Source organism: Rhagoletis pomonella, unplaced genomic scaffold (assembly GCF_013731165.1).
Source record: "Rhagoletis pomonella isolate Grant_MI unplaced genomic scaffold, Rhpom_1.0 Rhpom_scaffold_00005, whole genome shotgun sequence".
NCBI classification, from domain to species: Eukaryota; Metazoa; Arthropoda; class Insecta; order Diptera; family Tephritidae; genus Rhagoletis; species Rhagoletis pomonella.
The window spans coordinates 50,684,099-50,711,256 of NW_023458559.1; the positions used below are offsets into that span (position 1 = coordinate 50,684,099).

At 35.4% G+C, this 27,158-nt stretch overlaps 1 protein-coding gene across 4 annotated transcripts in view; it reads right to left on the reverse strand.

The window, feature by feature from the left end:
- Positions 1 to 27,158, reverse strand: part of LOC118739154 (neuronal membrane glycoprotein M6-a-like) — a 44,793-nt gene that overhangs the window by 14,940 nt on the left and 2,695 nt on the right. For 3 of the 4 annotated variants that reach the window (XM_036470333.1, XM_036470331.1, XM_036470332.1), the window contains exon 2: positions 26,614 to 27,066. In XM_036470333.1, coding sequence (XP_036326226.1) covers positions 26,614 to 26,830 — 217 coding nt within the window. In that variant the 5' untranslated portion in view covers positions 26,831 to 27,066. The remainder of the gene's footprint in view (positions 1 to 26,613; positions 27,067 to 27,158) is intronic. The other variant, XM_036470335.1, reaches the window with a different exon arrangement.

Consider the following 27,158-nt stretch of genomic DNA (forward strand, 5'->3'; position numbering starts at 1 on the left):
GAAAAAACGTTTCTCCTCGCTACAAGAAAATCGCTATATGAAACTATAAGAACCGCCTTTAAATGCCGAAGATATAACGAAAAATTAAACAACGCGATCCCTCGGTTCAGCCAAAAAATATTTTTCTATTCGAAATTGCCTTACAAAAATACATTAGGTGTACGACGATACATCTGCGAGTGTATGAAAGTTGAAGTCAAAGAACTTTTAGTTTGTTTTAATGAGTTGTTATGTGTTTTAAGAATTTTTTTCCAATCTACATGCAATCAGTATGTGAATTCAATATGACCTCCTTAGCATTTTCGTGCACTTCTATATGTATATATGGACATACATATGTATGTATACTAGGGTGGTCCAAAAACTGTAAAGTCGGAATTGTAATACTCTCACCCCCTAGGATTGTTCTATATCGAAAAAAGTATACAACTATTTTTTTATTTTGAAATCAAAAAATATTTAGAGGTCGCCCAAGGCGCTCAAAATTTTCTATCTATTTTTATATCGGAAAAATAAAATTTTTCTTAGAAATGGTATAGAATTCTTGAAAGTCAATATTTTGCGATCGGAAAACTCTGGTTCTCTTCAGTAGACTTTCAATAACAATACCCAATTGTTTATTTAACCACTTTTTAATACTAACGATTTTTTATTGCATTTGTCGGTCTTTTTAGCGGACCTATAAATTATAGCTGCGATGAAAAAATGGTTAAATAAACAATTGGGTATTATTATTGGGAATCTCCTGCAGATAAACAGAGTTTTCTGGTAGAAAAATATTGATTTTTAACTATTCTATACTATTTCTACGAAAAGTTGTTTTTTTTTTCCATATAAAATACATGCAAAACTTTGTGCGCTTTGTGCGACCTCTAAATATTTTTTAATTTCAAAATAAAAAAATAGGGGTATATTTTTTTTCGGTAGAGAACAATTCTAGGGGGTGAGAGCATAAAAATTCCGATTTTACTTTTTCACATGCATTTTTGGACCACCCTAATGTATACACTTGTATACATCCTTGCTTACATCCTTTTGTATACTCATACAGTCAATCAATAAAGTTTAGGTGCAGAGAGTTGTTTGCAATACGGGCAACTGTTTATTTAATATTTTATTTTTCGCAATTTTTTATTAAAGTATGGTTAATTCTACAACAGAAACCCCAAAAATCAGAATTCCAAACCTTTTGCAAAGTTAAAGAAAATTCTGCAAATTTTTATTCAAATATTGCACTTTTCATTTACACTCTTTAGAAAAGGTCGAGTATGCAGTTTTATAGCCCATTCAATTTTAGTATAATAAAGTGCAAGTCTGAGGAAGCTGGGACTTACCATTGATTTTTGGCTAATTTTTTTGTTGAAAGTGTCGCTCATTTTTTCCATATAAAAAAATTATTGAAAATAAAATATTTAAAAAGAAGTTGCCCATATAGCAAAAAATTCGCTGTACCTAAACTTTATTGACTGACTGTATGTGCCCAGCCAATTTTCGTTGTACTATCTACCTACATACTTTTTCGTTTAGCTTTCGCATGCATTGAGATTTGTCAGACAAGATTGATTGTTCAGTGAATGAGTTGAACTGCAGCCTGATGGCATACATCTATTATCGGTGTGCGTGAGGTAAATGTGTAGCAATGTTGTGTGAGTAGCTGAAATTGGCTTAAATTTCAGAAAAAGGCAACATTTGAATACAGTGTATACCGGTATTGTATTCGCAAAGCATCTGTTGTTTGAAATTACGATGCATTTACTTTGATGTCATGTTCCTTTGACTACGTTGGCAGGCAAATTAAAAAGAGAAAGTGAAGTATAGGAAAATATGAAGGAGGTCCGTTATTAAGTTGGCATGCGAGAATGAAGTAGGCTTTGGACATCGGCAGAGGGTTCAAGTGTTTTTTGTTTTGTGCAAATGACAATCTTGTCATAGTTAATCATGGATGAGCTAGGCATACAGAGAGTAGACTAAGTGATGGTTGTACGTTTTCAGAGTGATATATTAAAGTTAGTAGAGGAATGAGTTATGCAGTGGCAATAAATTTAAATTTAATATTACACACACCACCAAGAAGTCAATAGAAAAAACTTTAAAATGTCTACAGAATCAGATCGAGATTCTTAAGGTGCTTAGAAATCACCCGTAGCAAGTAAATGGAACCAAGAACTCAGGACGCTTTGAAACCTGATGGCTACCCTGTTCAGAGTATATCTTAAGAGCCGTACCTCAAACTATTCGTACTATTTATAAATGTAGTTGAGATTCGATATTTATGTTTCTGGTACCGCTAGTCAGCGAGGTAAACCCAACCGGAACTGAGCCCTCCCGGATTCCGATATAGCTGTAAGCCTAGTATATGAGCATGACTTCTGAAAGTGAAAATCATTAATTAACCTTTACGTTTTTCTTATTTCTACATATCAGGTTTTTTCTGATCGCAAAAGATTGCCAACTGAAATTTTAAATTATTTTTAAAGAGTTCAAAAAAGATTTAAAGACTTTCGGGGTTTTCAAGGTTTCTTATTTTTAGTTATATTAATCCGAAAGAGAATATGCTTCAATGTCTCAGCGATCGTAAAGGGTATTTCACTAATTTCTGTACTAGAACATACGCTCCTGTAGAAGAGTCGGGGATTCATCAGCTAAACGATCGCTAAAACTAATTATGCACCTCTCAAAAAAAATCTTTGGTAATATTTTTCATTAGTTTTATTGCTCGAAAAGTACTTTGATAGAAAAAAAAATCTTTTTCATTTCTTTAACGTAATTTGATATGAATTTTTCTTGAGAAGCGTATACAATGATACAAATATAGTAAGATAGAAGCGCCATAGATATATATAGAGGTGCCATATTGGGCATAAAAAAGTGCCAAAATGTGCCAAATAGAAAAAAGGTGCCAAAAAGGAACAGTCCAGCGCCTTCGTCTTGGTCTGCAGGCTGTATCGGAGATACAGCCGCTAAATTTAAACGTAGAATACGTGGTATGGTTAAGAGCATATCCATGTCAAAAACGAAAGCACACACTGAGAAAAAAGTATCGACAATAAAAGCGATAATAATATCGATGGCAAAATCGATAAAATCATCGATAAAAAAATCGATGAAAATATCGATATCAAAATCGATAGTAAAATCAATAGCAAAATCGATAAAAAAATCTATAAAAAAATCGATAACAAAATCGATTTCAAAATCTATCAAGAAATCGATTACAAAATCGATAAAAAAACGATTACAAAGGCGATAACAAAATCGATAAAAATATCGATAACAAAAGCGGTAACAATATCGATAGCAAAATCGATAAAAATATCGATAATAAAAAAGATAAAAATATCGATAAAAAAAGCGAAAAAAATATCGATAGCAAAATCGATAAAAATATCGGTAAAACAACCGATAAAAAAATCGATAAAAAATATTGATAGCAAAATCGATAAAAAATTCCGATCGTTATATCGATGAGTTCCGAAAATATCGATACCAAAATCAGTAACAATATCGATAGCAAAAACCACAAAAATTATCGATAAAAAAAGCGACAATAATATCGATAGCAAAATCGTTAACACAATCAATAAAAATATCGGTAGCAAAACCGATAAAAATATCGATGACAAAATCGATTAAAATATCGACAACACAATCTATAAAAATATCGATAAAAAAATCGATAGCAAAATCGATAACAAAAACCGATAAAAAAGTGATAAAAAATATCGATAACAAAATCGATAAGAATTTCGATAAATAATCGATAATAAAATCGATTACAAAATCGATAACAAAATCAATAAAATATCGATAACAAAATCGATAAAAAATAGCGATAACAAAATCGAAAAAATATCAATCATTATATCGTCAAGTTCCGAAAATGTCGATAGCAAAATCGATAACAATATCGATAAAAATTTGGATAACAAAATCGATAAAAATATCGATCACAGGACCGACAAAATATCAATTATTATATCGATAAGTCCCGAGAATCCCGAAAATCCCGAAATAGTTCCCAGATTGAGTCTCTATGCCTCTATCTATATCGTTTTCTCTAAAACTATCATTATTTTTATCTTTCTTCCTCTATCTTCATCTATAGTTTGATCGGTATCCTCACTCTCATCTTTTTCTTTATATTTATCTTTGTTTTTATTTTTATGTTTATCAAATTCTTCATATACATATTCCCCTTCACCTGTACCCTTATATAAGTAAAGTGTTTAAATTTACCTTTGTCTTCATTTTTGCCTGTATCTTTACGTTACTTTGTTTTTGTTTTTGTTTTTACTTTTACCTTTGCCTTTATCCTTTTCTTTATCTATGTACGTACTCACCTTTACTTTTATTCTTGGATTGGTCTTTTTCTAAGTGTTGTTTCACTTCAAAAATGTGTATAAACATACATAGATTACTAAAAAATAGAAACAGATCCACATTAACTGCAATCAACATATGTACATATGTATGTATTTACATATCGACTGCTGAGTGGAAGATCGACCTATATCGGCAACCAGTTCGAAAACGCCCTATCTGAAAAAAACTTTTCAAGAACGCCCTATTTCAGAATTTAGTTGAAGAACCTATTTCAGAATTCGATTCAAAAACACCCTGTATCAGCACATTTTCAATAAATTTGAAGTGAGGGAGTGAGGGCGTTTTTGAACCGAATTCTGAGATAGGGCGTTCTTCAACCAAATTCTGAGATAGGATGTTTTTCAACGAAATTCTGAAATAGGGCGTTCTTGAAAAGTTTTTTGAGATAGGGCGTTTACGAACTGGCTGCTGAGATAGGTCGATCTTTCACTCAGCAATCGATATGTACATACGCTCCGATCTGTTTATCAAAACCCGAGATATGTACTTACGCACACATACATACTTTTTGTCTCCTTCCCTCACTTCCAACGCATGCATGTACCCATATACCAAACAAAAGGAAAGCTCTTGAATTTTTGATTAAAGAAAACAAAAACAAAATCATTCGAGCGGGTTTCGAGAATTTTGGTAATAAAAAAAAATTTGCAAATTTTTTCAAAAATTTTTTGATTTAAAATGTTCAATATTTGTCGAATTTATATAAAATCTGATCACGATAATATTTCTATTGCTCCAAAGAATCTTTATCCCGAAAATTAAAGTTATCTTTGCAAATCATAATCTGCTGGAGCACTTCAAAGGCTCAAAACTTATCCCAAAATATGTCAATGTTTACCGTTCTTTTTGCGACAGAAACTGAATTGCTTACTTACAACAATGAATCTGTCGATAGGTTTGGAATTGTATCTTTGAAACGCCACACTTTTCTTTAAAATCGCTACATTAGTTCTCGTGCAATAAGCGTTTTCGTGAAGCTCTAAAAATTACAACTGCAACATTTCAGCATAGCCTCCATATCGAAACATAAGACGTATTCTACGTCAAAAAGGTGCCATCATTTTTAATCCTTCCCATTTAGCAATAAAATGAGAACTACATTTCCAAAACAAAACTGCAATGCGAAAGTAATATAAACCAGTTGAATAATCTTTAAATTTTAGTAGAGAAAAAGAAGTACACGCAAAGGATTTCACAAAAATGTATTGAAATATTAGTATTATTCAAAAGTGCCTTTTTGGCACTTTGTGTCAAATTGAAAAATTAAGTGCCATTTGATGTAAAATAGGGCCGAAATAGGCACGGTTTGAGCCAAGTTGGCAGCCCTGGTTCAGTTGTTGTTTTCATAGAATTCAAACTGAAAGTTGTTTTTATTTATAGTTTATTTTGACACGATTTTCTTCTCATTAACCGAAACCGAAAATATTATTGCCAAAAAACAGACAATTAGCCGCATACTCGTAGCACTGTCTAGTTATGTGTTAGCGAGTCGCATAAAAGAGTGTTTGAGGGCGATTCATATCCGCGATGAAAAAGCGAATCTTTTCTGATTCATCCAAATGATTACATAATTTTTGTAAGCAACCAATTATTATGGTATGGAGTCGATTTCGAATTGCGTGTGATTGACAATGCTGGCTGGGGTCTGCCAAAAAGGCAGTAAGAAGAAGAGCTACTTTAAGAAATGTACGGGATGTAGCAAGGCATATTTAACAAGGTAGAAGTGACAACTAGCTCGAACTCTCTTGTAGCTAGTTATAATGTCAAAAAACTGTAAACAAACAAATTAACCCTATGAGGTGCGCGTGCTATGTTTGCTACAAATTAGCATCAATTGAACCTCATCTAGGTCTTGACGCGGTTATGTGTGCATAATATTGTAAGAAAATTCTGTTACTCAGTTCTGAAATTCCGTGGCTTCAGGCAACCAAGTCTTCTAACTAGTTCCTGCTCCTTTTCATTTTTGTATATGTATGTATCTATAAATGCATGTGGTCCAAAAACGAAAAAAAATTCACACAATTCAAAACTATCTCAAAGCACAATTGAATTTTTAATGAAAATTAGAAAATGCCAACTTGAAATGGGTTAAAAGTGTTCGGTGTTCAAAAGAGAGAAATGTCAAAATCACTTCTACCTTGTTTAATATGCCTTGGGATGTAGTGAAAACTTTAACGCTCTTTTTGAAAAATAAGTATGTGTATCAAAATTTTTTAGATCAGTTTGCAGTTCTCAAGAAAACAATGGTCGTACATTTATTTCTTAACAAAAAGTTTAAAGCAAAGGCAAAGTACCTTTTCAAACCACGGAAATAACGGAAAATATTTCTTGTGAAATTTCTTAAGAGCTGTATTCGAAGCTTAAAGCTGGACAAGGTTACAATTCATGTAATGTCAAAAAAGTTCAAATATTTTATAATTTAAATCGAAAGTGGCAAACCCTTAAGTTCCCCATATAATACCGTGTAATCTACCTGATTACCATTAATATAATGGACATTTTATCTGTAATATCTCACAAAAGACATGCAACCATGCACGTATGTACATAAATATTTGCATACAATAAAATATTATCAGCTATGAGATTTAAATGAGTGGAAAATAATGTTTCCAATCGACTGACGGCATTGTAATAAACAAATACAATGTAATTAATGGTAAAATATTGCGCGCGAAATGAACATTTGTGATGGACATAATTTAATGCGAATTGCTGGGAAGGATGCAAAATGCAAATGCACAAACAACACAACACGTATAATAATATTACGAGTGCACATACGACAAAGCAAACAAATAATGACAGATGAACAAATTTTTTGTGGACAATTAACAGAGCCATTAAACGGTAAGCGGAGAATATATAACATGCTGTACACATACATATAGTCGGTTGTTTTATACATACATACATACGAGTAGTTCAAGTGCAGTAAATATTGGTAAAAACCTTCAAGTGTCAAATGCAGTCGTTTATGGCATTTACTGCATGCGAAAAACTTTAATTGTGCTGCCAGCTGACAGATGATTTTTCTTCTGGAAAAAATTGTCTTTCTAAAAAACAGCATACATAGTACCGTTTGCTCAAACTCTAACATTTTCAACTAGTTTTACAGTTAGGCAGTTTGCAGTTTACACCAACACTACTAATTCGATTACTATCTTTTATATGAGCGATTAGCAAACGATGAACGACATGTGGACACATGAAACATCGAATTTGCAGCACTGCTCTCTACCAACGGCCACCCCCGAGACCCGCCCAATTAGGTTTGACTTTGATGTAGACCTGGTGCCTGGTTATGTGGTACAATTACTGGCTCGTTTGGGGTGCAGCACTGACACACAAATCAGCAGCCACCATCCACAACAGCTGCGTGCTGATGACTTTATATTGGTTTTGGTATTGGTATTATTGTTGATGCTGCCACCTCCTGAGCTATTACTTTAGTCTGTAATGTTTCCCATTGTTGCTCAGTGTCAGCAACTGTGTTGCTCTTTTGTTGTTGTTGTTGTTGTTGCTGCCAACCATGACTTTGCTGACGATTGTTGTCGGTAATAGGAGATTATTTAATAGGCGGCACAGGCGGTCCGATCAACCAGCAATCGTTCGGTTGACTTCTTCTTGGTATCTGGGTGGCTGGGTGGCTGGGTGTCTGGCTGGCTGCCAACAGCAAACACTTGTTTCCATATGCTGATGTTCAAACAAATAGGAGCAGCCATTATTTTAAGATCAAATCAAATTTTTTAATATATTTTGTATAAGCAAGTTAACTTTGAGGTATTTTCAGCTATAGCTGCGGTGCGGTGCGGTGCGGAAGTTTTGGTGAAGCGTAACTGGAGATGCAATAATGTCTTCTGAGAAGCAAGAAAATTAAAAAAAATCCAACGTTTTGAAGTGAAACTTGTGGAGGTGGTATTCGTACATATATGCCTCTGGGGGCGGGGAAAGAAAATGGTAAAGAGAAGGATATAGAAAAAGACAAATATAATGATAATGATAGAGATAAAGACAAAGACAATAGGCGACATGCATAAAAAGTGAGCTTAAGCTCAGACTAAACTTTTGCACTGGTGGAGAAGATTAAGCTTTAAAATGTGTACTGAAAATCGAGTCGGAGCTTAAACTCACTTTTTATGCATGAAGCCCAATGACAAAGACAAAGATAACAAGTAAGAAAGTTTAAGTTCGGACGGAGCCGAGCATTAAATACCCGGCACAGGTATTAAATACATGATTTTCACCTTTCCGAAAGCTACCGCTACATGGTAAGCCGGGGTGTATCAATTTTGAGTAAATTTGCGTTCTTAAATTTCGAAATATTGAAGTTTCAAGCATTTCTGAAATTTACCGATATATGAAAAGCGGCCGTAATTTTAGTCCGAATTCAATAATTTTCAACGTTTTTTTTTTATGTGGCAAGCACAATAACCATACCGAGTTTGGTATAAATTGGTAGAGCGGTTACCGAGATACATATATCTGATCGTAAGTGGGCGTGGCCACGCCCATTTTCCAAAAGTTTATAATATTCTTATTTTTCGTCTAAAAATTATTGTAAATATCAATTTTGAGTGAGTAATCTTCAGTAGTTACTAAAATATGGCAGTTTTTGTATTTCTGAAAATTGCCGTTATATGGGAGGTAGGCGTGGTTATTGTCCGATTCTGCCCATTTTCAATACCATCGGTTCTACGCCCGAAAGAAGTGCACATACCATGTTTCGTTAAAGACAGTCACCGCTTAATCGATTTCTCTTTTCATTCTGATCATTTATGTATACATTTGCCTATATCTATCTCGATTCGTTTTGCCTGTTACAAACAACCGTTATGTGAACAAAGTTATAATACCCTTGTGCACAAGTGCGCACAATCAGGGACCGAGAACAAAAAGGTATGATCGAAACTAAATGTCATTCTCGTAGTTTTGTCCCCAAGAACGCTCTCAATGGGCATTAAATATATAAGAACAAAACCCTGTGGAACGTCCCAAAGAGAACAAAATGCGATAAGTACTTTCGGGAACATTTTTAAGAGAACAACATGGGAAACAAGTCTCCGAAACACTTGGAAAAGGACAAAACCGGAACAAAAGTATAAAGAACTTTCTCTCGAAGAACAATTTGGGAAATAAAGTCTTTCAGAAATTTCTGACAGAGAACGAAACGGAAACAAATCTTTCCTTCAAATTGCGAAGAATGGAAGCGAGAACAAGATTTTTTCCTTAGCGTCTTACTACTTTGAAATTTTCGAATATATTAAAATTAATCAAAAAAGAACTCAAAGATAATTATGTAAGTACAGTCAACGAAAGACTTAAGGCACGAACTTTTAATGCACAGAAAATGAAAAATTGTTCCATAAATTTATAGTTCATACTAATGATAAACGATCTGGAAATTGAAATGTTTCAGCTTTCCTCTGGCTTAGAATTAACAGTTGTGGTTCTCACTGAAACGATTTTTCATCCCAAAACGCAGACACCCCTCTAATTCTTAACGTTAAGTTCTCAAAACTCTTGTTCCCGTTTTGGTCTCTACCAGTACGTTACCCAAACTTTTGATCTTTCATTCTTATTTTGTTTTCATTAGAAACATATGTATGTAATTTAACTTCTTGCTTGCGATTTTAAAATTTTTTTAGAAACTTTTTGAGCAATTCGTTTTTGTGTGTACTTTGAAAGAACTTATTACCTGAGCATGTGTACCTATTTCTATGGTCGTTACTGTAGTGTCTACTAAGCGCTTTTGCATATAACCTCAAAATAATGATATTTACTTGTCGATTCGTCAAAAGGCTCTATGGCTCTATTCGAACAATGGTGTTTGTAACAGTAACGATAATGGCTGTGTTACTGACAACAACAACAGCAATAATACAGTAAAACAGCCTTATAGGATGCTAAAACCACATGCATGCATAGATATATACGAGTACAATACATATTTGGTATGACTATAATGTACAAGGGCAGCAGAGTTTAAACGGCAACATACCTTTGCATAAGACAGCAAGCAGTGTCAGCCCTGTAGGGAAATCGCGGACTAGTGAATCAAATTTCTAGTTCCGTACTAGGTCTTTATCGCCAAAAAGGAACTAGTCCGATAGGAACTAGATCCCTACCAGTCCAAAATCGGCGAAAAGTGGTACTTTTAAAAAACTAATTTTTTTCAGTTTTTTTCACTAGAAATCTATATCTAAAGCGACGAATTTAGAAATACATAGTTCGGAACTATAGAAAAAGGGATGCAGAACGAACTAGATCTTATTTGTCGAATTTAGAACCAGTTCGGAACTATCGAATAAGGGATGCAGCGGGGGGCTTGTTTACTTTACATAGATATGTATTCGGCGGCTTTTTCGTTCAAATACGCTTCTATTCTGTGCTTCGCAGATGCTTTTTCATAGCTTGGTAATACAAAACTAAAATTTGTGTTAACATTTTAACATCTTGGGACAGTCTGGAATCTAAGAAATAACAGCGAGCACCTCTGCAAACTCAGCTACAGCTAAAGGTATGTAAACGTACATTTCTTACAATCATTCAAACAAATTTAATTTCAAATTGAAAACACATTTCTTCCAAAATAACTTAAAATCGAACACACGGAAGAACCAAAAAGATTGAAAAATCATGATACTTTTTTCTTTCGTCTGTCGATTTTAGAACTGGTTCGGAACTATAGAATTAAGGACTAGTTCGGAACTATCGAAAAAGGGATGCAGCGGCGGGCAATTGACACTTCCTAGGATATCGCCATGTTAAATTCGACAGTTGCTTGCATGCAAAAGAGATTTATCGCGAACCAGTACTGGGTCTAAATGTGCTAGGAGCGCACCAGTTCAGAACTAGAGATTTTCCCCACAGGGAGGTTGCGAGAATATGGCTGTCATAGTATTTGTAGCGGGCACAGCAGCAGCAGCAGTAAAATCAGTAGGTGATTGTTGGTGCGAATCGGTTTACGATTTCACACCTTACTTATGTACATGAATATACATATTTATCTACTTATATAAAAAGATTCACATACAGACAAACCCTTAGAAGCTCTTTGTGAAGAATTTGAGGGGAGAATCATTGCGGCTATTACAGTAATTAGGGAACGATTTGGGAGCGATCTACGAAACTCAAGACGTGCGGATGCCGTGAACGGTCTGCATAATTAGTTAACCAATAAAATCCTCAATTTGACGCATAAATGGGTAAATATGTCGGGTAACAAGTCTAAAAGCATGCACAGGCGGCACGTTGATACGGATTAACAGCGCAATTGATCTGATCAAAGTTGTGCCTTGATAGACAGCAGTAATGCGGATTTGCGAGCCGCGAGGTCGTAGGTTCGAGTCCCAGTAGAATATTCATTTATTTTTTTTTATTCATTCAATTACAACTTCTATATTTTTTAAAGTTGTTTTTAGTTAGTGAAATAGAATAAAACAAACGAAAATAAAATAAAGTAAAATTAAATATAAATATCAAATCGATTAAAAAAATAAAAGAATTAATAAAAACCATTTTTTTTTCCAGTCGCTCCAAAAGAGGATCGAATCTGGGACCTGCAGGCTTGTAATACGCAGCCCTCACCACTCGGATACCGCGGATGAAAGAGTCGTCTGCTTTGTTTGCTTAGGGACCGAGGAACACAAAGAAAATGCAAAACTACAATAATTCAAATAAGTTCTTATTCAATTTAAATTGGATTCCTATCTGAATTAGTATGGTGACTGCATTACCGATGAAAAGGTATATGTCCATGCTAGTTTTGTATATTCTCTATATTCTATGCTTGCTCCGAAATAATTCCGAATTAACGAGTTGATCCGGATCAACGATGCTGTCTGTCTATGCTTTAAGAAAAACTGCTTTGGGAACATTTCGAACCTTAACTCAGAGCATGGAAGTCTCTCTAGTCATACTGGGGGTTATAAGGTGTGTGATGTTTTGGCAGGTCTGTAGCCTCTACAATGTGGCTAAGTCGGCGACCGATATGTTGCGGCCAAGGTTAAAAGCAGACAAAATATCTTACTACTTCAAAACAGTCATCTTTTGTCTTAGCCGAAAGTGTAAACGACGACAGATTTGAGGAATTGTTTTGTGGAATTGTTTTATAAGTGGCCTTGCGATTATGTGTCCTGAGAAGCAGAGCAGATTGTTTCGGGTTGATGTTCCATCGGAAGATTATTTTGTTGTGATAAGCATACGATAAGCCTTCTTGCAGTGAAGAAGTTGTGAAGAATGGAGAAAGAGGAGTTTATTTTAATGGGTCTTGAAGAATATCAGCTATTCCAAGAACGAAATTCGACTTTTCACAAGCAAGTATAAGGCACCCTATTTGAAGACACGTTGTTTGAATGTGGCTGAGTAAAGAACACTTAGGGCTGGTTCCTCTATCTCTGGCTCACTCTAATCACCCGTTAAACATCGTTACCGATGTTATCGACTCCCTGTTATATGCGGGGCTCCGTATTTTGCATAAAAAGCCCCACTCTATATATAATATACTTATACATACATACATATGCATATCTTTTTCTCGAATATTATACTTTCTTCATACTGAACATCTGACATCTTCCGTGCTAATTTCATATAAAATCTTTGAGGAAGACTTCCTGAATTTTTGGAAGTTTCGGATTTTATCGTGAGTATCGGGAAAGGATTTTTCCACGTCCCGCCCGGAAATTTTTAATGACCATCCTGATATCGGCCATCCCGACCATTTTGAAAATAATACTGTGGATCCCGAGGGTCCCATCTATACATGGTGTAAAAAAACCCGATACAATTTTCGTTGCAGCTGCTGAGTCGAGAAAGAAATTATGAAAAATTTAAACTATCTCTATTATTGTCCCACTCAAGATAGAGCACTTTATAAATCCACACTCTTGCTTTAATTATAGGGAAAAGTAAATGAGAAATATTTGGAGTGTAAGCTTTCACTTACACTTTTCGCAATCCAACCCAACCTGTGTAGGCTTCGAGATATCGAAATAATTGAACAACAGTTTCTCTCCAGTTCCATCTAAACATGACGATTAGCCGGCCTAGGCAGTTACAATTCCTATTTTGACGTATGTACTTAAATTCACGAGCATCAGGCAAGAGTGTCAAGTAAATCTGCAGGAATATTTTTTATAAAAATCTGGAAGCCATTAATTAATATTTGGCGCCTATACATTTGCTAGTGGTTGGCCGAGCTGCTCCTCCGATTTGTGATGTGCGCCTGGATGTCCTTACTCAAAGTGGAAGGACTTACAGTTTTACGCCGCCTCCGAACGGCAAATGGTTTTAATGAGCAGCTTTTTTCTTGGCAGAAATACACTGGAAGTTTTGCCATTGGCTGCCGAGTGGCGACCGCTATTTGAACAAAACTTTTTGAATGTGTGTTTTTTTAGATGTTGCTCGGATCAGGAATAGAACCTTGAACCTAACGCGGAGTAATGTGCATCTCCAATCGCTCGACCACGGCGACGTCCAAAGCCATAGAAAGTCTACTTGTCAGTTACAACTGAACTTTATTTCACTTTTAGCGCAATAAACAAGACTTAAATTAGAGACACTGGTTTCCAGCGCCCAGCGCCTCAGGTGATGTGCTATTTATGTACTTAAATCTGTACATATGTATGTATATTTGTATGCATATTCCTAAATCTATTTTTGTTTAACAACCAGCTTACTACACTTTTATTTATTTATTGGTGAGTTTGTCTGTCTTTCAGCCAGTTTGCCATCCCTTTTAGTGCTTGTGACCTTACTTTAATAAAACGTGGTACATTTTAGTATTCAGTGCACATTCGTACATTACGACGTGTCACAAAACGGAAGAAAATCAATTGTGTGCGAACTCGTTTTGAAGTTTGCATGCCCGGCAGATATGTAGATAGACAGACAGACTGACAAATGGGCTGAATGGCTGAATCGCTCATCATTCCTTCTGTTGCAATCAAATTCCGGGTATGAAAAATGGGAGTTTGCAATCGTACTCGCGCGTTCCTACTTCAATGAAGCGTATAAATAATAAGCATCGCAGTATTGAAAATAACTGAAGAGCGTTATCTATCTGATTGAGCTGGAGCGTGACGGAGGGAAGATTGAGTGTTTTTGAAAATGGTATTGCATGGCTGATGCTTTTATTTAACCTTGTTTGTTTTTGTTGTTGCTACTGCTATTGAAGCTTAATTGTGTGTTTCAGTCGTTTTGTTTGTTCACAGGTTTATCTGTACGTTTTTACATGCATATGTATGTATATGCATACTAGGGATGTTTCGAATGTCATATTTTTCGAATGTGCGAATACGAATGCGAATGCGAATGTTAGGAATAACATTAAAAAAGCTATAATCAACTTAAGTCATCGTTTTTATTACTTAAACATTTTGTAAATTATACTGGTTTGCAGAAAAAAAAGCCTGTTACAAAAAACCATCAAGTTACTACGGAAGAAAATTGATGGATAAATAAAGAAGTATCTTATGAGTGGTGAAATGAAAATGCGCAAAGATTTTTCGTATGAGAAATGAGCAGGAAATATTGTTACTCATACGCTATGTATACCCAAGTACAACGCTTTTATGTCCATATTTCATACAAAAAATCTGTTCGCATTTTCATTTGACCACTCATTACTTTTTTATTTATCCATCGATTTTAAACAATACTAGATTGAACTCTCTGCCCATGTACACATTCGCATTCGCAAAATATTCGTATCATTTGATGCGAATGCGAATGTGTAAAATTATGCGAATCATTCGCATAACGAATGCAAATGGAAATATTCGCAACATCCCTGATGCATACATACATACATATATACATATTTGCTATTTGTTAGCTTTATTTGTTTATTTGTTTGTTTGTTTATTCTTTTGCACTGCTCTTACTGTTTGCTTTCCTTGTTTGTGCGTAATGTTGCAGGCGTTTTTAATGATTGCTTTGGGAATTATTTGCGGTTTTCTTCTTAAAATGCCCTTACTCTACGCCTCCTACTTAATCTTTCATATTTACTTACTCCTGCTGGGTGTTATTGAGTGATCTAAATCGGTCACATTATTTATGTATGTTTTGTGAAATAATTTATTATTAATGTTTACCCACAATGGGTTTTGCTCTCATCTACAAAGTTCTTAACCAAGGCTGCGTTTTTACGAAGATTAATTTGCAAAGTTCTTTGATTATGAATTGCATGGCGTTAAGGAGTAGATAGCTCAATATACATATGTAGCCATGTATGTAGGTGGGGCATATTTTGAATGCATAGATTGGATATGTATTACAGTGAAACCTCGATATACAGATGTATCGACCTCGATAAAACGAAAAACTAAATATAAGGCCCATTCTTTTGCAACCGAGCTACAAAAGAACACTTGCTTAAATGACGAAATACAACGCAAAGCAACAACACAAACTCGGCTATTTATCCGAGTTCAACCAGGTCGGTTAACACATACGCAACCTGAAGAGTAGTGTTGTTAAGTGAAAAAACTGCTCTATTGTGAATTGTTAATGGGAAAGTGGAGAGGGAAATTTTTGTTTTCGTATATACATGATACATATTTTAAATAAGTATATATATTACGCAAATACCTCGCATAATTATTATTTTCTATTGTTTTTTGTGTCTAAATCCCGTTGTACTAATCACATGTTTGTTGCCAGCTACCAGCAGGGTTGCTTAAGTAGCTAAAAGGAAATTTTACCCGAGTTGAGCGTTCTTTTGTCGCTCGCTTACAAAAAAATGCAGCTATGACAAAATTTTTGCTGGGTCCCCTGAATAAACATCGTTGTTGCGTAATTTTCAATACAAAAATGCACAAATTTTGAGCATGACAACCTTCGGAATATATTCAGGGTAAGAGTCGCGCCAGCAAAAGCCTTTGTATAACGAAGTGTCAACTCAAAACTCGCTACATAGGTAATTCTGAATGCGTTGACAGTTAGAGTCCCGTTATAAACAAGGTTTTGCATTTTTCCTTGTATCGAATCTCTTCAATTTCGTTATATTCAGAGTGAAGCGGCTGCTTCCTCTAATGGAATGACCGCCAAATCAATAGCAATACGGAAAACGAACAGTGCATTGCCACCTAAGTTTTCTTCAAATCTACATTATACTAATGTATTAGGGGTATTATCAAATTTTTGCAGAGTGCGGTGCACGATAAAACCGAATTTCAAATGGGAAAGCTTTGCAAACTTTGCACAAAAATAAGAAAAAAGGAGAAATAAAATACTTAAACCTAAAACTTGAAAACTACGTTAAAAAAATGCACATTAGATTTTTACGAAGAATTAATTTGAGATCGCAACAACCTAAAATTTATTTAATTGGAAATGGCATTTCGCAGCAATTGGGATTAAAAAGCCTAAAAAAAGAAGTTCTGGGTGTATTGGTTTTTCCCACCCGTACACTAAAATTAGAAATGTGAAAAAGTGTAAAAATAGGAAGAGCGCATAAGGTAAAAGAAGAAAAGTTCGTCGAAGAATTAGACGACATCTTCGATATTGCTCATGCTAATGTGCATAGAATAAGAATGACGGTACAGGAGAACAGAGATTTTTAGCTTGTGCAGAGGATAAAAGGCCGCCCAGGCAGCATGATCGGCATTGACAAGGCCCTTCCTGATATTAAAAAGAAGAAAAGTGGAACGAGAAGAGGAACAATAATAACGGCTAAAACGAGCGGCTACTGAAATTAATATTGTACATATATTGTAGATGAATCAAAAGTTTACTATTTGTATTCAATTGCAGTGGAATTTACATCCTGCGAAAATTCGTCAGACAATGATGACGATGATAGAATGGAAATGGACGTAAAAAGATGTAAAAAGAGGAACCGAGTAATTTTTCAATGAACGAATTCGAACGTAAATTTGAAGGTACCGTACTGCAAATCGAAAAAACGAGAACTTACATGTAATGCTACTCTTTTTATACCATTTTATTATCAATACTAGTGCGTAGGGATGGCAAAATACTGGAAGACATTACAGAAAAGAATAAGATTGATAGCCTTCCGGTTATTGCCACTAATGGAGACATCGAACAAATATTAGGCATTGTGAAAACATTGCAACGGCGAATCACCAACTACTGTTAAGAGCAGTGTTTGAAGATAGCGGCTCCGCTGGCTTGGCCATGTCAACGGAAATGACATCGACGCTGCAGCTCTGAAAGTATACAACTCGGAATCCGATGGAGGTAGCAGAGGAAGAGGGAGGCTCCCACTGCGATGGAAAGACAAAGTAGAGAAGGACTTAGCTTCACTTGACATATCCAATTGGTGTCAGTTGACACAGAAGAGAAATTACTGGCGTGCTTTGTTGAACTCGGCCGAAATCGCTTAGGCGGTTACAGCGCCAAATAAGAAGAAGTGTTTGAAGAAAAATTTGGAAAAAATTTGCGCCCGGTTTGTATCTGTTTAGCCGTTTCCAGCAAAAATGGGGAAAAATCAATCAAAACGATTTCAACTGGATTGAGCAATGAGATTGTTGTGTCGAAATTAATAACTGCACAGATGACACCATTACACTTCGCAAGTACCAGATACAGAAAAGACAACGGCGCAACGATTATAACAACTATCGGACCTGGTTTTTTATTCCTTGGAGGTGATTGGGGTGAATACAAGGTTAGGTCAGGTCCTCGCGTTCGCTCCTAATCACAAGGCCGATTGACAATGACCTCTAAGAATTCTTGTTGGAATAGATACCTCGGTACGTTCTTACCCTAAAAGTACAGCCGTACGTTTTTTATCGTAGGAAGGCTATGTAAGCCAGCCGTTCCACAGAAGGAGTGGTTTCTCCAGCGTTCGTTTGGTGATTTTCTTTGCATTCAGTTTGAAAGTGGCCATTAGTATGCCTACCAAGTTCGTCCCCGGAAGTATGGGGGCAGTCGTATCATTCCTCGCCAGTTCATCAGCTTTGCAGTTGCCCTCAATATCTCGGTGTCCAGGCACCCATATGAGTTGTATTCTATAATGCTGGGCTATCCCGTTTAGAGATTTTCAGCATTCAGTGAGAGACTTTGTGTTGTCTGCCTAACTGTCAGAGGAGATAAAAACCTGTCTTTTCTCATTGAGTATTCTTGCTAGGTGCCGAGTAGCCTCCTGGATAGCCAGCACCTCAGCCTGATATACACTGCAGTGGTCGAGAAAGCGAAAATATGTTTCCAGTTCCAGCTCCGTGGAGAAGATTCCTCCCCTGACCTTTCCGTCCAGTTTGGAGCCATCAGTGTACACGTTTATGGCGTTGAGCCTAGTTCCCCAGTTCTTTCGAGTTGGTATGGTAATTATATAGTTTTTGGTGAAGGTATTTGATAGTATGCAGTAGTCAGTATTTGCTGGTATAGGTATGGGCGCACTTGGCCCTAGGATTTTCGAATGGCCTGGTGGACCATAAGTCCGCGAGCCTACCTCTCTAAGTCTTAAGGCTGCAATAGTGGCGGCTTCTCGATCCTATTAGACCTATTTAGATTCATTGTAATAATTGTGAACTCTTTTTGTAAATTTTCACGAAAATTCAGTTTTTTGTATTGGACCGCGTTAAGGGTTCGCGATGGAGGGTAAGTTGATTCTAATGGCGGTTGATCATACAATCTATGCACCTCCCCTGAGCGTTTTTGTTTTCATTTTGTCGCAATTTGGTTCTCACAAATTTCAATGGCGATCGAGCTGATATATTTGTCAAATTTTTATTTACCCTAGCCTCACAGAAAACTGGACTCCGATTTTGGAAAATCGAAATAAAAAAATAATTACCACCTTAACAGACTTTTTTTGCACTCAATAATTTTGCGTAACATATGTGTGTATGTATGTATTTATATACATTTCCCTCGAGTATAGATTAATTTATTGACATTTGCTTCCAATGGCGGCTTCAATTGTGTGTAAAAATTGCCATAACTTAATTTATTAAACGTAATACTAGTGATTAAGTAAAAAATTAATCTCGAGCCCATTAAGCGGCTAATTTAAATAGCTTACATAAAAAGTTAGAACTGTATATAAATAATTAACATATATTGCAATAAAAATATAGTTTGTAATATGTATCAGAATAAATGAATTAAAAAATATTGTACGATAAAAAAAAAATCATAAAAATATGTTTTATACAATAACATCAATAAGTAAATTAAATTCAGTGAAAAGTTACGTCTGTACGGGAGAATTTAAAAAGTGAATCATAACGTAACATATTTTGACTCATGCTTCACTTTAACATTTTAGCTATCCCTAAATTAATGACAATTAAAATTTTCCACAAATTTTCAAATAATAGCTATTAAGCAATGAGTAAGCCTTGGAGTATTAAATTACCGAAATCATTAGTTAAAATACACCAGCATACACTTAGCTCTCTTCGCTAACGCAAGAGCACTTGAAACAATATTAACAAGTGGCCCAATTATGCAAACTGTTATTTGAATGCAAATATGTAAACATTTATGTATATTCGCAAAAGCGTGAATGATTGCAGTTTAAGCTACTTTAATATGCAGATTTATACAACTCTCTTACTTTTGACAGTACTTACTCAAATACTTAAGTGGAATCTTCAACTTTGCACTCTTGCATAAGTGGATACTTGAAAAACATAAATTGTATATACGTTTGTATAGTATACTTATACTAAGTTATATACATAAGTATTTATGGCTCTGTTTGCGCTTATCTATTTGTTTTCAATGTAATTCAATCTCACTGACAAACAGCACATAAATGACCCTTAAGTTCAACAATGGACCAAGTTAAGCAATTATAAGTCAACTAATGTCGGCAATTGTGAAGACTAATTGTGGGTGATTTCATTGACTTCCTTCCATTGCTGCTTTTGTCTGCTAATAAAGTTGGGCATTTAGAACTGAGTGGCATTAAAATAACTGGCAAAGTGATGACTACAAGCGTAGATAGCGCAATAATGGTGAAAATTACACAGCGACAAATAGAAGTGAAGAAATTTCGAATAGGGAATTAATAAGGGCAGTTCTTGCTTCAATATGTGTCGAAAACTTGAACATTTTACTATCCATATCGAGTAGACTGGGTAAGGAAATCAGAACTAGCTCAACAGAGATTTGAGAAAAGATTAAAGACCGAACTAGGCAGCAAAGCGACCTAGAACGAAACAATTTTAGACAAAACTTTTCGGTCGCATACCTAAAGGTAATTCACAGATTGCTCAAAAACTGACGAATGAATAATAATAATAACTAGTAATGCCCAAAATTGAATTTCAAAAACTTAAAAAATATTCGAAATGTTATTCAGAGTTATAAGAGCAATGTCGCATTATTTCATCAAATTTCAAATCACCCTATACCGATGAAAAAAGTTCTTAATTAAAAAAATTCATCACACATCTACAGGATAAGGTCTTTAACTTGTCATTTTTTGGATTACTTTTCAAAAGTATTCTCAAACTAAAATCTTCTTAAATCGCTTTCGTCGGAAATTGTGATACACGTGTATTTCAATAAACTGATGAACTAATTTAAATTTAATTTTTCGAACAAATGGCAATCCTCCTAAACAAAGGTCAGGAATAAAGACTTTGCAAACCCATTTCTATAGATACCCATATTTTAATAATTCATCCAACTTTTTGATTAATTTGATTGTAACATTTTAAACACGTGGCAACCCTTTTCAAATACTCCAAATGTTCAAACTAAAGATTTCTTAACATTCTTTCGTTTGACTACAGTATTTTTATATATCATATACTTTTAGTATTAGTTAATTGAGTTAGACCTTTCAAATAGGTGGCAGCCCTCTTTAAAAGTATTTTCAAGCTCAATCCTTGTTAACTCTTATTCGCCGCACGTTGCGATATATATTTTAATTACCTGGTGAATTAAGTATTTAAAAGTTCAGAAATAAAAATTTTTCAAACCCCCTTCGATTGATACACTTATTTTAATAATTCATTTAACTTATTAAATGATTTGAATTTAACTTTTTAAACAGGTTCCAACCCTCTTCCAACTTCTCACAAAGATTTTTAGCGTCCAAACTAAAGATTTATTAACACTCCTTCGTTTGACATCCATATTTGGATATTTCATATAACGTGTGTATAAGTAAATTAAATTCGACATTTCAAGCAGGTGGCAACCCTCTTCAAAATATTTTCATACTACTAATTTCTGAAACACCTTTCGTTTGGCACCCATATGGTGATACGTATTTGTCTTACCTAATATGATTTTTTAAATAGGTGGCAACCCTCCTATATTTCAGCTAAGAAACAAATTTTTTGAAAGGTGGCAACTCTTTCCCAAAAAGTAATTTGACACCTCATTTCGGAAGATCGAACGACCGGTGCGGACATGATGGCATTGATTATTAAATAATTTGAGTTTAATTGTTCAACAGGTGGCAATTCTTTTAGAAAAACTAAAACCAGTTTGCACATCGACAGACCAAGCGCTTTAAATTAACATCCCATCTATGAAAATCAGGCGAACGGTACAGTTCTCCTCCGCTTTTTGGCGTGCGCCTTGATGTTGTCACACAATGGGGAGGGACCTACAGTTACACGCTTCTTGGCGGAAATACACTCGGAGGTTTGCCATTGCCTGCCGAGGCGCGCACTGCTAATCACTACACGACAGCGGCCGCCAGCTGGTGTACAAATTGGTGTAAATTACGAATTTTAGTATAAATCTGATTAATTGTACCAAAATTCACAAATTTACACCAAGTTATACACCAGTGGGCTACTTGAGGGGTTGACGAAGGCATAGGGCCGGAATATAAGTCCCCAAGGCCAAGATCTCCATTCACTTGGGGAATCATCCTACATCTCCTGTGGGACCCGGACCACAGAGTCATATAGGGCAACGAAGAGGCTCACAGACTTACATGAGAGGCAGCAGCTACTCGATCTATAGGACCAAAACCCTCCCTTGCAGTGGGACCTCACCCCACCAGGGAAGAGTTAAAAGCAGAAGAACGTCAGCTCAGAAAAGCATATTGGGAAAATACACCGGACTAAGGCCGGCGAAAGAACTTTTGAGAAGTTACAACCACAAGAGATCGAGGAAACTAATCACCGTCTAAAAGACAAACCTGTGGTTTATTATTGGTCTGCTAACGAGCCATTGTAGGCTGTGGACCCATACGAACACCCTGGGGATTAGTGCAGACGAGTTCTGTCGTTACTGCGATATGACAGCAGAAATCCCATTACATCTACTTTTAGGGTGCAATGCGGTTGCGAGAAAAATGCTAACATACCTGAAGGGTTGTACGTACACTCACTCTCTGCTTGGTTTCATTAGTGCCCTAGGCCTGAACGAGGTTTTGTGATGATCTTTGAGGCCACAATAGACCCAAGGTCGCAGTGCACATCCTCCATGAAATCTATCTACCTATACATCCATAAAAATTAAAAACTCAGTACATATTGAGCGCATCTGCTGCCAGACATACATTCCGTAGTCGTAAATATTTCTGTTTCCAAAGTCATTCAGTATAAACATAGTTAGTGTCCAATACTGATTAGTAACATTTTTAAGATTAATCACAAGAGAAAAAATTGTTATCTACTTTTTATTTCATGTGCAAAACAATTTCCCTGTCTACTTCCGTTAACTAATATTTACATAGAAATTAACATAAACTTATCTTGATAATACGTACATTCAATGAGTCAACGAATGAAATCCATTGAATAATTTTTTCTCACAGTGCAAATGAAATAATTATTACAGCAAAATAAATTATGTATATTACGGCGTGTTCATACACGCGGCTTTATTGAAGCAGTTGTGCTGTTGCCCAAGTCGAATAGCTTGAACGTCCAATGCATCTATCCAATAAGTAGTTTGATTCATTTTAGCAAGCTAGGGAACATTGAGTAAGCAACTCAATGTACATTCAAGTACAAACATACGAGTACAACAAGAATATTTGAGCCGTTCGAACACACATCTAATACAAAGCACGCTGAAGCCAATTTTACAAGAAACTTACAATCAACGTATGTATGTATGTTTGTTTATGTGCATCTTTATAGTATTTAGGAACAAACCCCAATGAGAACAGAGGGTAGCATACATAAAAGTATAAAATAATTCAACTACATAGCTTATACTTATGATCGTGTCAACCGCGATTGTGATTACTCCAACTGATTATCCTTCGATTAGCTGTACGAACCCAGTGAGAGCCCTAACTTCATTGAGCCTGATTAAGGAATAAAGCGTATACAGAAGAAGCAGTAAGATACAAATCAAAATTTCTTTGTCGGTCGTAATATTGCGACCGGAAAAGAGCAGAGAAATTAGCATCTCACCCACTATCAACATCGCCTTACTGAAAATTAAATAACGTCCAATAATTTAACAAAAAAACTAAGGTGCTTTTCGGAATTTCACGACAGCGACCAGTAAATTAAAGTAAAATCATAGACAGACGGCATCTTTGATCCGGATTAACTCGGTAATATGGAGTTATCACGGGAATTAACAACATACAATTTTCCATAACTTGTGCCTGAACACACACTAAAATAGTAAGGAGAGTTCCCAACAGACGACGTCGTCAATAACCCTTTTCGTTACGTTTTCACGCAACTAAGAACAAATTCACTGGTCCTGTTTCAGTCACCTACTCTTCCCTTTTGTTTTGTAAGTGGAGTAGTATAAGCTTCCAAGAATTCCAGAGTATTCAAACACTTTTACAGTTAGATACAAAATACACTAGAGCCTAATTTGATCAAGTACCGTAGTTGGCAACATCAACATTAAATTAAACAGGTTATTAAATTAAAAATCCTATCTGATTCTTACTGCTGCAGTTGCCTAGAGGACGATTAGGTCAATCAACTTGACACTTTCTTTCAGGTTATCCAGCTTTTACAAGGTTAAAGTATCTTGATACGCTCTTCACAAGCAACCCTAAGGAACTCTCGGGGATTTAAATTAGATGCCTTCGTAACTTGATGACTGGCTCGCGGATTTGCATCGATTGATCTAAGTGCTAAGTGGGAAGCACCGGGCACCGATCTAACTGCCTTCAAAAATAGATTTCCATTTTTCTTAAACCACCTTTCTTCTTTGGTTCATTAACAGCTACCGCATGGACAAACAACAAAACCATACCAACAACAACCAATTTAAAAGAGAAGTTACGGGGGCGAATATTTTCGGACAACAGTGGGATGAAGGCGGCCGTTGAAAACTATTTTGATAAGCAATTTAAAGAGTATTTTTTCAGTGGCATAGATATTTATATTCACAATGCAAAGATTGCATTCCACTTAAAGCCGTTAGATTGAAAAATTCAATAAATATAAAGCCATACTTCTCATTCATTAAGTCCTTTGGCGGCGAACTTATCACACGCTAATCGTACATATTACCTTTCCGCTTACTTTTGGGTGTATGTTTACGTTCTGTAGGAAAAACTAATCGCTTTCTGTTTGATGAAGATAACGCTTTAGCCGTTTTCCCACTGGGAACACTTGTAGCTACAAACAATAATTTTACTTTTGGGGAGTAAACACAGATGACGAAATATACTGAGTTCGTTTGAGATTGTGTAGCAAGCGATAACTAATGCGATGATAAGATATGGGACGATGAGTATTTAGGTCTAACGTAAATGAGTTTTGAGTTGGTAGATGACTACTGAGAGGGAGAAAAATATTTGAAAAAGCAAAGAATGGAGTAAACAAAGAAATTAAAAGGAAAATAGACAATATGGGCACAAAGAACGAGAGCAATAAGGTGGAAAAATTGCAATGCAAAATGTAAGCAGAAAAAATAAATGAAGAAAACTAGAACTTTGGAAAGTTAACAGCTATGGTTTTTATGTTACGCTTGGGGAACTAATAAAAATAATGCACTTAAAACAGTAGCATATGCTTTGTGAATACATATGTATGTACATACATTAGGCACATGACTCTTTTCTAAAACTAAATATACTTCTGAGCAGTGATGAAAAACCAACAAAAATTACAATTTTGTAACAAAAAGTTTCCGGAGGGAACTCCGAGAAAAAAAATGTGTTCATATCGATGGCTGAGTGAAAGATCGACCTAACTTGACAGCCAGTTCGAAAGCGCCCTATCTCAGAAAATTCTCAACAACGCTCTATCTCAGAAAACTTTTCATGAACGTCCTACTTCAGAATATCACCGAAAAGCGCCCTATATCAGAATTTGGTTGGAGAATGCCCTATCTCAGCTGCCGATTCAAAATCGCCCTACCTCAGCTTTTTTTCCATGTATTTTCGTTTGAGATGGGGCGTTTTTGAACCGAATTCTGAGATAGGGTGTTTTTCAACAAAATTCTGAAATTGGGCGTTTTTCAATCAAATTCGGAAGTAGTAGTAGTAGGGTTCTTGAAAAGTTTTCTGAGATAGGGCTTTTTTGAACTAGCTGCCGAGATAGGACGATCTCCCACTCAGCCATCGATGTATATGTGCTTATACTTAAAATCTCTACTGCCAATTGTTTTTAATTTTTTTACTTAATTACTATGCAAATATAGAAAAACCGCTCTAAATTTTTGACGTTTTCATTTTGTCATACAAATGCCATGTCAGATTGGAAATGCACAATTTTTCCAAATTTTTACAAAAACCTTATTTTTTGGTTTTTCTCCTCTATAAAAATTCTTGCATATATTGTGAAAAATTCTCTGTGCCAATATTTTTTGCCGTGAGTGTATGTATTTAATTTTAGAAAAAAGTCATATGCCTAATGTACAATATATATGTGTATTTATTCATGTATTTTTTTTTAACTATCATTTATAGGACAAAAGCCTAATTAACCTATTAACTGCAGCGACAAGCGTTAAATTGTAACACAAAAAGAAAAGTAGTTCACCATTAAATACTCACATCGACAGCGCAAACTTTGATCACCATCAGACAAGCAGTGATCAAGTGGGTCAACAGAAGGTCGAAAGCATAACAACAACAATAAAAATCATAAAAAGCAGAAGTGTGACGTTGCAAAGCGTAAAATATTAGCACATAATATTTTGCATTTAATACTAAGGTGCCAGATTACAAAGTAACTTCGCGATTTTTGTATTACACAACTAAAAAAAAAAAAAAAGAAAAAATATACATTTAACAAAATGCATTTGAGCCTTAAGCAGTATGTAGTGTGCGTTACTTCAATACGTTGCATCAAAATCTAGTTAGTGTTTTTAAGTACGAGTGAGTATACGAAATGCATTTTTTTTTGCATTTACCTTCTTCGCCACCACGTTCCGTGTAACGGTCCAAGGAGTGATCTGAACGGTAGGTACTGCGTCGTCGATTATGTATTGCTGAGCCATTATTGTATGGATTGTTGTTGTAGGCACGCGTCAGTATGCCATCATCTTCGAAATTTGTTTCGAGTAGGATTTCTTCGCGCGGATCGCGTATACGATCACGTTGATTTAACGATTTTGTAGGTGAAGGCATATTTCATGTGTTGTATATCTATTTAAGTTTTTTGTGGTATTATTTTACGTAAATTATTGACAAGAGTTTGGCGTAATTTGTCTTTGGTAGGCTTAAACGTATTCGAAATGCAGTTCGCAGTAATAATACTTTCGAAAATTTGTTTTTTTTTTCGGAAACAGTTTGAACACAAATTTCCGTCGTTAGTTGAATACTTAGTTCGTTTAATTTTAGTTAGTTTTTTTGCACAAACGTTGCTAAAATGAGAGGAGAATATTAAGACTTTTGTTAACAAATATATATTTTTTTTACATTCTAGCTTTAAACACTTTTTAAGAACACAATGAAA